The sequence below is a fragment of the Procambarus clarkii genome, chromosome 83 (assembly GCF_040958095.1).
Source record: "Procambarus clarkii isolate CNS0578487 chromosome 83, FALCON_Pclarkii_2.0, whole genome shotgun sequence".
Taxonomy (NCBI): Eukaryota; Metazoa; Arthropoda; class Malacostraca; order Decapoda; family Cambaridae; genus Procambarus; species Procambarus clarkii.
The window spans coordinates 14830559-14843496 of record NC_091232.1 but is presented as its reverse complement, the minus strand read 5'-3'; the positions used below and the strand labels follow the sequence as shown (position 1 = coordinate 14843496).

The 12938-nt window shown below is 39.8% G+C and overlaps 1 protein-coding gene across 2 annotated transcripts in view; it reads right to left on the bottom strand.

Moving 5' to 3' along the window:
• Window positions 1–12938, bottom strand: part of LOC123768775 (neural cell adhesion molecule 1) — a 213303-nt gene that overhangs the window by 146939 nt on the left and 53426 nt on the right. For both annotated transcript variants that reach the window (XM_045759563.2, XM_045759561.2), the window contains one exon: window positions 4773–4918. In XM_045759563.2, coding sequence (XP_045615519.1) covers window positions 4773–4918 — 146 coding nt within the window. The remainder of the gene's footprint in view (window positions 1–4772; window positions 4919–12938) is intronic.

Sequence of the window (12938 nt, the reverse complement as noted above, 5' to 3'; positions counted from 1 at the left end):
TAATTAATTATTATTATTATTATAAAAACAAAATAAGTCCCCCACTCTGTGAGCGTTTTCTTCCAACCGCAGAAATAATTTTATTGGAGGTATTGTGGTTTCTGTTCTAGGTTCAGGATTATACCATCGGTCCAAGTGTCTTCTTATAGCAGCGTTTATTTCCGCGTTGCTATATCCGTTGTTAACATACCTGAGTTACTCTTTCAAACTCTCTACTCACATTGCTCCATTCGGAGCAGTGGGTAAGCGCTCGACGAATATAAGCATTGAGAACACTGGCTTTGTATCTTTGGGGGCACTCACTTCTACCGTTCAGGCATAATCCTATGTTGGTGGGCTTAGTATATACGTTGGTGCTTAAAGAGGTTCCTGTTTTTGTTATTAGTACATCCAAGAATGGCAGACTGTTATTTTCACTATTTTCATGTGTAAATCGGAGTACTGACTCTCTCTCTAGATGGCTTTTTAGATCAATTAGTTCATCTGAGTCTTTTACTATTACGAATATGTCATCTACATAACGGCAATATATGGTTGGTTTTTGTCTGCTACTGAAGACTCTGTCTTTGATGGTTCCCATATAAAAATTAGCAAATAAAACTCCTAAGGGGGAGCCCATTGCTACTCCATCTATTTGTAGAAACATGTCTCCTTGTGGACTGATGAAAAGGGCTTCTTTTGTACATGCTTCAAGAAGACTCTTCAAGTGTGGCTCAGGTATGTCTAATTTGGGGGTGCTCTCGTCTCTGTATACTCCGTCCAGTATCATTCCTATGGTTGTGTCGACTGGGACGTTGGTAAATAGGGGTTCGACGTTCAGGGAAGCAATGATTCCATTGGGCTCAATGCTTATATTCGTCGAGCGCTTACCCACTGCTCCGAATGGAGCAACGTGAGTAATATTATATATATATATATATATATATATATATAATCTTTGGACAACACCCACCAGTGGGCCTCGAACCCAGAAAGTACAACTACCTTCCAGTAGCTGCCATAACTAGTACGCCTTAACCCACTACACCATCAGACCCTACAAAAGAATTAGAGACTTCGAGATATATATACACCTCAAATATCTCCACTTTCCGAGGGCACTAGACAAGTGAGAGGTTACTCTGCATTTTTCATCAATCCACTGTTAATGTGAGAGAACTCGTGTCCATGCTATAAGTCTATACTTGCATAAACCACAAGTGAAGATTAACAATCTTTGGACAACACCCACCAGTGGGCCTCGAACCCAGAAAGCACAACTACCTAACTACAAGGTAGTTGTGCTTTCTGGGTTCAAGGCCCACTGGTGGGTGTTGTCCAAAGATTGTTAATCTTCACTTGTGGTTTATGCAAGTATAGGCTTATATATATATATATATATATATATATATATATATATATATATATATATATATATATATATATATATATATATATATATTTATATATATATATATATATATATATATATATATATATATATATATATATATATATATTTATATATATATAAATTTATATATATATATATATTTATATATATATATATTTATATATATATATATTTATATATATATATATTTATATATATATATTTATATATATATATATTTATATATATATATATATTTATATATATATATATATATATATATATATATATATATATATATATATATATATATATATATATATATATATATATATATATATATATATATATATATAATCAGGTATGGTATGGACTTATGGCTACAACTCAAGCCTATTCACTTTCTGGTGCGTCTATACTACACCAAATAACCAAGAATCCTCAACCTGCTGCTGGGTTAAGCCCTGGCTCTACTCTCTACAACTATAAAGTTTCCTCTCCAGTACTATTCTTCCATCTGTCCCCACTTCCCACTCACCCTTACCTGTACAATCGATTGATTGACTGAGTGTGGGAGAAAGAGAGACACCATGATTGTAGCTGTCATCCAGTAACTACACTTACATAACTACACTTAGGTAATTACAGATGGAAATTCAATACCTAAATGAGCCACTGAGACATACAAATTTTGTTTTCACTGTCAGGATAGTGAACGAATGGAATGTGCAAAGAAGAGAAGTGGTGGAGGTAAACTTCATTCACAGCTTTAAATGTAGATTGGATAGAGCCTTTACAATCTCAATCACCAAATAAAAGTTAACCTCCCTAGAAGTAACAAAAAGTCATAAAGGCTCTTGATCAAAAAGATTGATCCATTAACTCTTAAACCACGCAAATCATATATATATATGATATCAGTGACAAAACCGAAACCTCGCACATCATATATATATGATTTCCTGTCTAGCGCTATAATTTAAATGCCCTGCCTGGGATAGGGGCAGCTATAGTACGGCCATGACCGATAGTTGCCAGATGCAACCAAGAAAAAAAATCCAGGCCAACATTCTTGGGTGTTAGAGCGTCAGTATTGAGCAAGCCACCAAGGCTGGCGCACGCAGCATGAGCTCACAGCACCGCTGTTCAGCTTGTGACCACAGCATCGCCTACAAATGCCATAAAATATATGATACTGCTATTATTTAGCAGTGATAGTATTACTGAAGCCCCCCTGACTGTGATAAAACTGACCAGGATTCTGATAATAGCAGGATTGTGGTGATATTTAGCGCTGTGCTCCATGTAGGGAGGAGTAAGGCTGTGGAGGGAGGGTTGTGGCGTCGTCCTCTGACAGTGTGTGGCCACCATTTATTGACTGCACTCACCATAACAGCTTAGTGGTTCGCTATGGTGAACATAAATGTAGATACTTATATATAACGTGTGTATAGAGTGTGATAACAGTGAGAGGAGTAGGTTGGGAGCCGCCATTTTGGTGAGGGAGGAGCGTTGTCTGCACGACTTATCATTTATTTATTTATTTATTTATTTATTTATTTATTTATTTATGCATATACAAGAATGTACATAAGGAATGTGAGGATACAAATATGGTAATTACAGTCTTGTAAAGCCACTAGCACGCGCAGCGTTTCGGGCAGGTCCTTAATCTAAGAAAATTTTTAGGAGGTAAATACTTGCAAAATTATAGACAAAAAATGATAACAGATTACATGAAATGAAAAAAAGATGAGAGAAAATTGTAGGTACAGTATATTAAAGCACATAGGTAGCTAAGATTGATTGCAATGACAGCTTGAATGGTAGTTGACAAAAAAATTGGTAGGCATAATACAGCAGAAACAATATAAGATTGGTTGCAATGACAGCTTGAATGGTAGTTGACAAAAATTGGTAGTCACAATACAGCATATGGCTAGCACATAAAAGAAGACAGCAATGAACACAATGATAAGGTTGTTTGAAATTACATAAAAATTAGGAGATTGGGTAACACTAGGTACAGAGCAAATTTAAAGCTCAGTGTAGGAAACTAAGAAGATGAAGTTAGGTACTTTTTGGTTTTGCTTTTAAATAAGGCAAAAGTTTTACAGTTTTTCAATTCACTAGGGAGTGAGTTCCATAAACTAGGTCCCTTAATTTGCATAGAGTGTTTACACAGATTAAGTTTGACCCTGGGGATATCAAAGAGATATTTATTTCTGGTGTGGTGATAATGGGTCCTATTACATCTGTCCAGGGAGAGTTTCAGAGCATGGTTTGCATTTAAGAACAGGGTTTTGTAAATGTAGTTGACACAAGAGAATGTGTGGAGGGAGTCATGTTGTTTACTGGTGGCCACTATGGTCTTTGGGCACCATACCAGCTTATTTGTACATGTATGGTGAATAAAACAGGTAGCTACTTATATATAATGTGTGTATATAGCGTAATAACACCACAAACAATATTGTTGGAGGAGAAATATTAGTGCGTCTAGCCTTGAGGGCGGCCGACTGTGTGAGTAGCTACGTCTTTGTGCCTTTACTCACCATAAAAGCTTAGATGTACAGTTATGGTGAACAAAACATGTAAATACATATATATAACGTCTGTGTATAGTGAATAAATGCAAAAACAGTATTGTGGTCGGAGAATGAGGGCGAATGAGGTGGTGTTGAGGGAGGGAGAGGCAGTGAGTGGCTCGCTGGTGTGTGGCGGTCACTCCTCGTTGCTTTTTTGACTCCCAAGACCAACTTAGCAATTCATTGCGAACAAAACATGCAGATACTTATATATAACCTGTGTATATAGTGCAACAACAGCAAAACTATTTGTTTATTGTTTTATGAACATAATAATTGAATCACTAATATGCACACCATAATTTTGAGTACAGTGATGGTTCACACATTTTATTATATAAATATACCACAATTCACTGTATTGAATAATATTACTGCAAAAAAACTTAGAAAAAATCAATCAGAGACATTGAAATAATTAGGTAATAATATATTTGTGGCAACTGCCGCCTGACAGCTCGAGCGGAGTAGACCTCATCTGGCAAAGGCTCTGTCAACGCCCCTTTTTGCCACACTTCTCTACCCCATTGAAGCTAAAATATGCCACCTACGATTTTTTTTGTTATTTTTTCCGTGATCAGGGAACAAAAATGAACACTTCTACAAGACGAAAGAATTTTTTGGATTTTTTTTTTGTTGCGTCTGTGGGTGTGAATTCCATTTGGGCCCCTAGCGGTTTGAGGGTTAAGAGTTAAGTAGCAGAAACAAGAGCCATAGCTCATTCCAAAACAAGTGCCACTAGGTGAGTACATATACAAGCTATTAGCCTATTCTAACCTATGAATATATTACTATGGACAAACTACACTTACTGTAGACACAGAGCTTGAAAGACTGGGACTCCTCGATGCCATCAACATTAGCAGAGCATGTGTAAACTCCCCGGTCCTTACGGGTGATATTATCAAAGACCAGGTCCACCCCCTTGTGGCCATTCTGGCCATCTTCCACATGGATCCTGGAAATGAGAGTGTTGTGTCAATACGGAGTCTTGGAGTACCAAGGCAAGAAGGTTATGGAGGAGAGATACCTCTCCACCATATATATACTTTATATATATGACAGAGTAAGACCACGAAGAAAGAAGTGAAACAGGAATTTCCTTAAGTACGTTTGTATTTAATAATACACCTTCAGAAGGATGGATTTACAAGTCAGTATATATAGGAAGGAGAGAAGTCACATTTATCACATTTTTCATCACGTGTTAATTTACATGAATATATACTGAATATACTATATCACTAAGAACTCTATTTGACCTGGCCAGGATTTGAACCCATGCCATCCAGGATCATCCCTAAATGTACACAGTACCGTGACCACCACACCAATGATGGGTTCGAATCCAAGCTAATCCTGGATTCGAACAATATAATCCAACATAATCCTATGTTGGTAGGTTTTGTACATACAAAACCTACCAACATAGGGTTATGCCTGAACGGTAAGAGTGAGTGCCCTCAAAGATACAAAACCAGTGTTCTCAATGCTTATATTCATCGAGTGCTTACACACTGCTCCGAATGGAGCAATGTAAGTAGAGAGTTTGAAAGAATAACTCAGGCACTGGTGAACAACGGATATAGCAACAGGGAAATAAACACTGCTATAAGAAGACACCTGGACTGATGGTACAAGCCTGAACCTAGTACAGAAATCACAACACGTCCAATAAAATTATATTACAAATCAACTATGCATAGTGAACATAAAAAAGAAGAAAGAATAATGAAGGAAATAATTTGTAAAGGAGTAAAAAGCACTATTCCTGACCAAAACATAGACCTGATCACATTCTATAAAACAAAGAAGACTACCGACCTCCTTATTAAAAACAGCCTGAAGCTGATGGAGAACCCTCTACAGCAGTCAAGCATTGTATACATGTACACTTGCCCCCACGAAGGATGTAACCTTCAATCTAAGTACATAGGTATGACGTCAACCAAGCTGACGAGGCATTTGACCTGTCATCTTCAATCCAGTGCCCCCAGGAATCACATGAGACAAGCCCATGACATCACCCTAAAGAGAGAAATGTTGAACAAATATACCTGTATAATAGACAAAACTCAAGATGTAAGAAGATTACAAATTCTTGAAGCAATTCACATAAGAATAGAACAACCTACCATGAACACCCAAATCACAGAACTATTTACTCTACCCACCATGAGAGTAAGGACAAGACCGGAATATAACGATGCCAACACAGAAGACACTGCTCAACATAACAGACCTATTACACCTGATTAATCTTTGTATGTGCTTCGTCCCCCATTTATCCCCTATTTATTCCCTATGTATTCCCCTTGTCTTTTCCTTTATTGTACTTATTTATCACCTGAACCCGTACTGGTCTAAATTAACGAGTTCTGTAATTTCTTTTCACTTGAGAATGAACCATGGAGGTTCAAAACATTGTGCAAATTGTATAAGTGTAATACATTCTATAGTAATTCACTTTTTTCTTCACCTTGAAATAACGAAAATGAGTTTTGGAGAACTCCTCTTTCAGCTAAGCCCTGATGCTAGAAAAATAGAGGGATAGAAGCCCTAAATCAGAAGATAGTAAATACAGAATATGCGGTCATATTCAATGAGACTATATATAAACTGTCTCCACTCAATTTTCTGGACTATATGGGAAGGTCCCTCAGCCGGATAATCACGTTTTCTGGATAAGAGTACTTTTTCACCTTTGAGTTCAAAAGGGACATTTCCAAATTCTTTTATACCACACTCATGATTTGAATTGAATAGTGTGTGGGGCTGGGTGGGTGGTTAGGTGCCTAGCTGGTAGGTGGGCAGGGAAAGTGGGTGGGCAGGCAGGGATAGGTGGGTTCAGGCAGGTGGGGTTTGTATAGGTGGATGGCAGGCAGATGGGCTTGGTGGGTGAACAGGTTTGAGCAGGCAAGTTGGTGGGTGAGTGAGCAGGCAGGTGGGTGGGTGAACAGGAAGATGGGTGAACAGGTGGGTGGGTGGATTAGCAGGTGGGTAAACAGGTGGGTTGGAAGGGAGGTGACTGAACAGGTGGGTGGGTGGGCAAACAGGCAGATGAGTGAACAGGTGGGTAGGTGGGCAAGCAGGCAGATGAGTTAACAGGTGGCTGGGTGGGCTATTAGGCAGATGGGTGGGTGGGCTATCAATCAGTTAGGTGTGCAAGCAGAAAGATTGGTGAACAGGTGGGTGGCTGGGCGAGCAGGCAGGTGGGTGAGCAGGTGGGCATGCAGGCAGGTGGACGAGCAGGCAGGTGGGTGAGCAGGCAGGTGGGTGGGTTGGCAGGAGGGTAGGTGGGCATGCAGGCAGGTGGGCATGAGGGCAGGTGGGTGAATAAGGGGATGGGTGGGCGAGACTGGACAGAGACAGATGACACGTCTGTGATCTCCTGCCTGGTCGCCCCCTTCCCCCACCTCACGCCAACCTTCCCAACTCCTCTCCATGTGTAATTACCTAAGTGTAATTACCTAAGTGTAGTTACAGGATGAGAGCTACGCTCGTGGTGTCCCGTCTTCCCAGCACTCTTTGTCATATAACGCTTTGAAACTACTGACGGTCTTGGCCTCCACCACCTTCTCCCTTAACTTGTTCCAACCGTCTACCACTCTATTTGCGAAGGTGAATTTTCTTATATTTCTTCGGCATCTGTGTTTAGCTAGTTTAAATCTATGACCTCTTGTTCTTGAAGTGCCAGGTCTCAGGAAATCTTCCCTGTCGATTTTATCAATTCCTGTTACTATTTTGTATGTAGTGATCATATCACCTCTTTTTCTTCTGTCTTCTAGTTTTGGCATGTTTAATGCTTCTAACCTCTCCTCGTAGCTCTTACCCTTCAGTTCTGGGAGCCACTTAGTAGCATGTCTTTGCACCTTTTCCAGTTTGTTGATGTGCTTCTTAAGATATGGGCACCACACAACAGCTGCATATTCTAGCTTTGCCCTAACAAAAGTCATGAACAATTTCTTTAGTATATCGCCATCCATGTATTTAAATGCAATTCTGAAGTTAGAAAGCATAGCATTGGCTCCTTGCACAATAATCTTTATGTGGTCCTCAGGTGATAGTTTTCTATTTAGAACCACCCCTAGATCTCTTTCTTTATCAGAATTCTTTAAAGATTTCTCACATAATATATAGGTTGTGTGGGGTCTATGTTCTCCTATTCCACATTCCATAACATGACATTTATTAACATTAAATTCCATTTGCCAAGTGGTGCTCCATCTACTTATTTTGTCCAGGTCTTCTTGAAGGGCATGACAATCATCTAAATTTCTTATCCTTCCTATTATCTTAGCATCATCAGCAAACATGTTCATATAATTCTGTATACCAACTGGTAGATCATTTATGTACACAATAAACATCACTGGTGCAAGAACTGAACCCTGTGGTACTCCACTTGTGACATTTCTCCATTCCAATACATTGCCTCTGATTACTGCCTTCATTTTTCTATCAGTCAGAAAATTTTTCATCCATGATAGACGCTTACCTGTCACCCCTCCAATATTTTCCAGTTTCCAGAACAACCTCTTATGTGGAACTCTGTCGAAAGCCTTTTTTAGGTCCAGATAGATGCAGTCAACACAACCATCTCTTTCCTGTAATATCTCTGTGGCTCGATCATAGAAACTGAGTAAATTCGATACACAGGATCTTCCAGATCGAAAACCATACTGTCTGTCTGATATTATATCATTTCTCTCTAGGTGTTCTACCCATTTAGTTTTGATTAGTTTTTCCAATACTTTCACTATTACACTTGTCAATGATACAGGTCTATAATTGAGGGGGTCTTCCCTGCTGCCACTTTTGTAGATTGGAACTATGTTAGCCTGTTTCCACACGTCTGCTACGATTCCTGTACACAGGGATGCTTGAAAGATCAGGTGAAGTGGAATGCTGAGCTCAGATGCACATTCTCTCAGAACCCATGGTGAAACGCCATCTGGGCCAGCTGCTTTGTTCTTACCGAGCTCCTTGAGCATTTTTTCCACTTCGTCTCTAGACACCTCTATGTGCTCTATGTTGTTCTCTGGAATTCTTATTGTATCTGGTTCCCTAAAGATTTCATTTTGTACAAACACACTTTGGAACTTTTCGTTTAGTGTTTCACACATTTCCTTTTCATTTTCCGTGAATCTATTTCCTATTTTCAACCTCTGAATATTATCCTTTACCTGCAATTTGTTGTTTTATGAATTTATAGAATAGACCTGGTTCTGTTTTTACATTTGTCTGCAATCCCTTTTTCAAAATTTCTTTCTACCTCTCTCCTCACTGCCGTGTAGTTGTTTCTCGCATCTTTGTATCGCTGGTATGTTTGGGGGTTCGGCCTCTTCCTGTATTGATTCCATTTTTGTGTCTTTTGGTCTCTAGCCCTCTCACAATTTCTATTGAACCAATCCTGTTTCCTAGTTCTGCATCTCTGTTTTGGTATAAATTTTTTTGTGCCTTTATCATATATTTCACAAAACTTGACATACATCTCATTCACTTCCTTGCCTAGCATCAAGTCTGTCCAATTATACTCACTAAAAAAAATTCTAAGGTCACCATAATGTCCTCTCCTGAAGTCTGGTTTTTCAACTGCTTCAACCTCCTTATTTTCTTCCAGCTTATAACGCATTGCATACTTTATTCCCAAAAATACATGGTCACTTTTACCCAAGGGAGGAAGGTACTGAATGTCAAATATCTCTTCCTCCTTCCTGGTAAATATCAAATCTAGCATGGAGGGAACGTTCCCTTCCCTCATCCTCGTAGCTTGTTTAACATGTTGATACAAGAATGTTTCCAGGATGAGGTCTACAAATTTACAGGTAAAAAAATCTTCTGTTTTAGCTTCATATGCTTCCCAGTCTATGGATTTCAAGTTGAAGTCACCGACTATCAACAGTCGTAATCTATCGTTATCCGCTTTTGCTATAATCTCTCTCATTATTGTTATAAGACCTTCACGTTTACTATCTAGCTCCTCCTTTGACCATGTGCTGTTTGGCGGTGGACTATATGCATTTATTATCATTAGTTTATCATCCTCATGGCAGATCTCTAGTCCTATTATGTCAACTTCTTGTGGATTGGCAGTCATTATTTCGTTCACCTTTAGGTGTTCTTTTACCAGCACAGCTACGCCACCGCCTTTCCTAATTTTTCTGTCCCGTCTCCAAATTGAGTAGCCCCTTGGGAATATGACCTCATTTAAAATTACATCTTCAAGTTTTGTCTCCGTGAGTGCAACAATGTCTGGTGTCTGCAGCTGTATTACATCACTTAACTCCAGTATCTTCGATCTCACTCCATCTATGTTGGTGTATGCAATCTTCAGGAACTTGTTCCCCCTCTCCTTATTCTTCACTCCCCCTCTCTCTATTGATTTTGTTGGTTTGCCTTTATGTACCACTTTACTGGTTTGCCTACCCCTATCACTTTGTAGAAAAAAGAATTTATTTCTTCTTCATTCCTGCTCTCGTTTAAATGTTTTGCCTCGGCGAGGTTCAGTTTCAGCTTCTCTCTATCTTCTTTTGAAAGATCTCGTCTTAACGACCATACTTTCCCATCCTCATCACTTTGCAATTTTCTAGCATTCCTTAGTACTTCTTCCATCTGTTTGGCACCGTTTAGGGTGATCCTCAAAGGTCGATCTTTCCCTGTTACGTACCTGCCTATTCTCCTGTAGTCGCACACATTCTCTATGGTTGTAAGACCTTCCACGAGGCCAACAATTTTATCTACTACTTTAGCTTCTTCTACATCTCTTTCTGACCTAGATGTTATCGCCTTTTCTTTGCAGCCAAAAATGATCAGGGACTTACTCCAATCAACTGTGTTTTGCACCAACTTCGGGTTAGATGCCAATTCTTTTCTCACTTCCAGCCTAATGTTTGTTTTATCTTGGTTGCTGCAGTGTTTGACTTCCTTTACTGCTTCTTCTATTTTTTCCTTCTCCTTGGCAACTTGTGCATAAGTGAGTTGCATATCTTTCTTGCACTGTTTCTGACACTGTGTCAACCAGTGGGTGTTGACATGCTGTACGATGACTTTAACATATGCGCCTTAAGTTCTATTAAATCCTATTTTATTTTCTTGTAAATATTTAAATGAATGAATAGCATACCAAATACTGTACTGTACTGTTCAACTATTATAGTGTGTTATTTAATTAATATTCATAACTAGCTCTCCACATTTAAGAAAATATAATTCTTGCAACATCTCCAATGCCACCTTCCTTCATTAGGCTTAAGCGAGTCTCACACACACAGTCAACAGTTCTCCCCTCTCTCCCTGCCCAACTCCCTCCCTCTTTCTTTGTCTCCCTGACCCACTCCCTCCTTCCCTCCCTCCCTTCCTGCCCGACTCACTCACTCACTCACTCCCTCCCTCCCTCCCTGCCTGACTCCCTCCCTCCCTGCCCGACTCCCTCCCTGCCCGACTCCCTCCCTCCCTCCTTGACCGACTCCCTCCCTCCTTCCTTGACCGTCTCCCTGCCTCCCATCCCGACTGTTATCCCCCAGGTGGTCCCTCCCAACGCTCCCCTCTCTCCTGACACCACCCACCCACCCCACACCCCTCTTACACCATGCACCTTGAGCAACAGCCATATGGGATTAATATGGTACGGCCGTCGCCTGGCTTTTGTATCCAGACAATTCACTGCTTGTCTGGCCGACTTTCTGGATAGTGTAACATCGGCAGAAGTTAACCAGCCCAGATTTTTTATCCGGCCAAACACCCACTTTTCCGGCTTCTATGGACATTTTGGCTGGATAGTGAGAACTTTATCCGGCCACGATTTTAGCCGGACAAGAGCGTTGTTCAGATGGTTGGATTCTGGATAATCGCGTGTTTACAGTATATATATATATATATATATATATATATATATATATATATATATATATATATATATATATATTATATATATATATATTATATATATATATATATTATATATATTATATATATATATTATATATATATATTATATATATATATTATATACAGGCATACCTCAGAATGCGAGTTTAATCCGTTCCTGGAGTCGCCTCGCCTTCCGAAAACTCGCATTCCGAAGTTAATTTCCCCATAAGAAATAAAGGGAAATGAATTAATCCGTTCCTGACTACCCCAAAAACCCCACATCAAACTAAATTTTTATATCTAATTTACCTAATTCATCTAAATAAACCTACAAAACTATGTTCCAGTTATTACTTACCTTGCTGTCGAGTGCTGTAGGCGTATGGAAGATGGTGAGGAGGGGGGAGGAGGAGAGGAGTTACTGTTTGGAAGGGGAGTCCCCTTCCATAATCACATCAGGCAGTGAGGACCTTTCTGGTGTGCTCTCCCTGGGACGTTTAACCTGAGTGCCACTAGGTCCTGGTTGAGGCTCACTGCTCGATTTCCTCACCACAAATTTGTCCATGGAAGCTTGCTTTTCCCTTCTTCGCAAGCTCTCTCTGTAGTAAGGCATCACATTGTCATTGAAAAGATTAAGACAACGGCCTACTACAGCTTTGTCTGGGTGAGTATGTTCAATAGTTGTTTGAATCTCTTCCCACATCTGACACACCTTCTTAATTACTGCAGAAGGGACACTCGCTGGTGCTGTTGGTGCTGCTGCCACCTCCTCCTCCACTGCAGAATCATTCGCTGCTGTGTTGGCTTGCTGTTCCTGTTGAAGGGCTAGGAGTTCTTCGGTGGTCAGTTCTTCGTTGTGTTCTTCCACCAACTCCTCCACATCATCACCATCCAATTCCAAGCCCATTTGCTGGCCTAGACTAACAATTTCCTCAACAATAGGCGCATCATTTATAGGCTCAAACCCCTCAAAGTCTAGTTCTCTCACACCTTCAGGCCACAATTTTCTCCAGCCAGAGATCAGGGTTCTTTGAGTCACTTCTTGCCAGGCTTTGTCAACGAGTTTTAAAGCACTACAAATGTTAAAATGCTCTCTCCAGAACTCT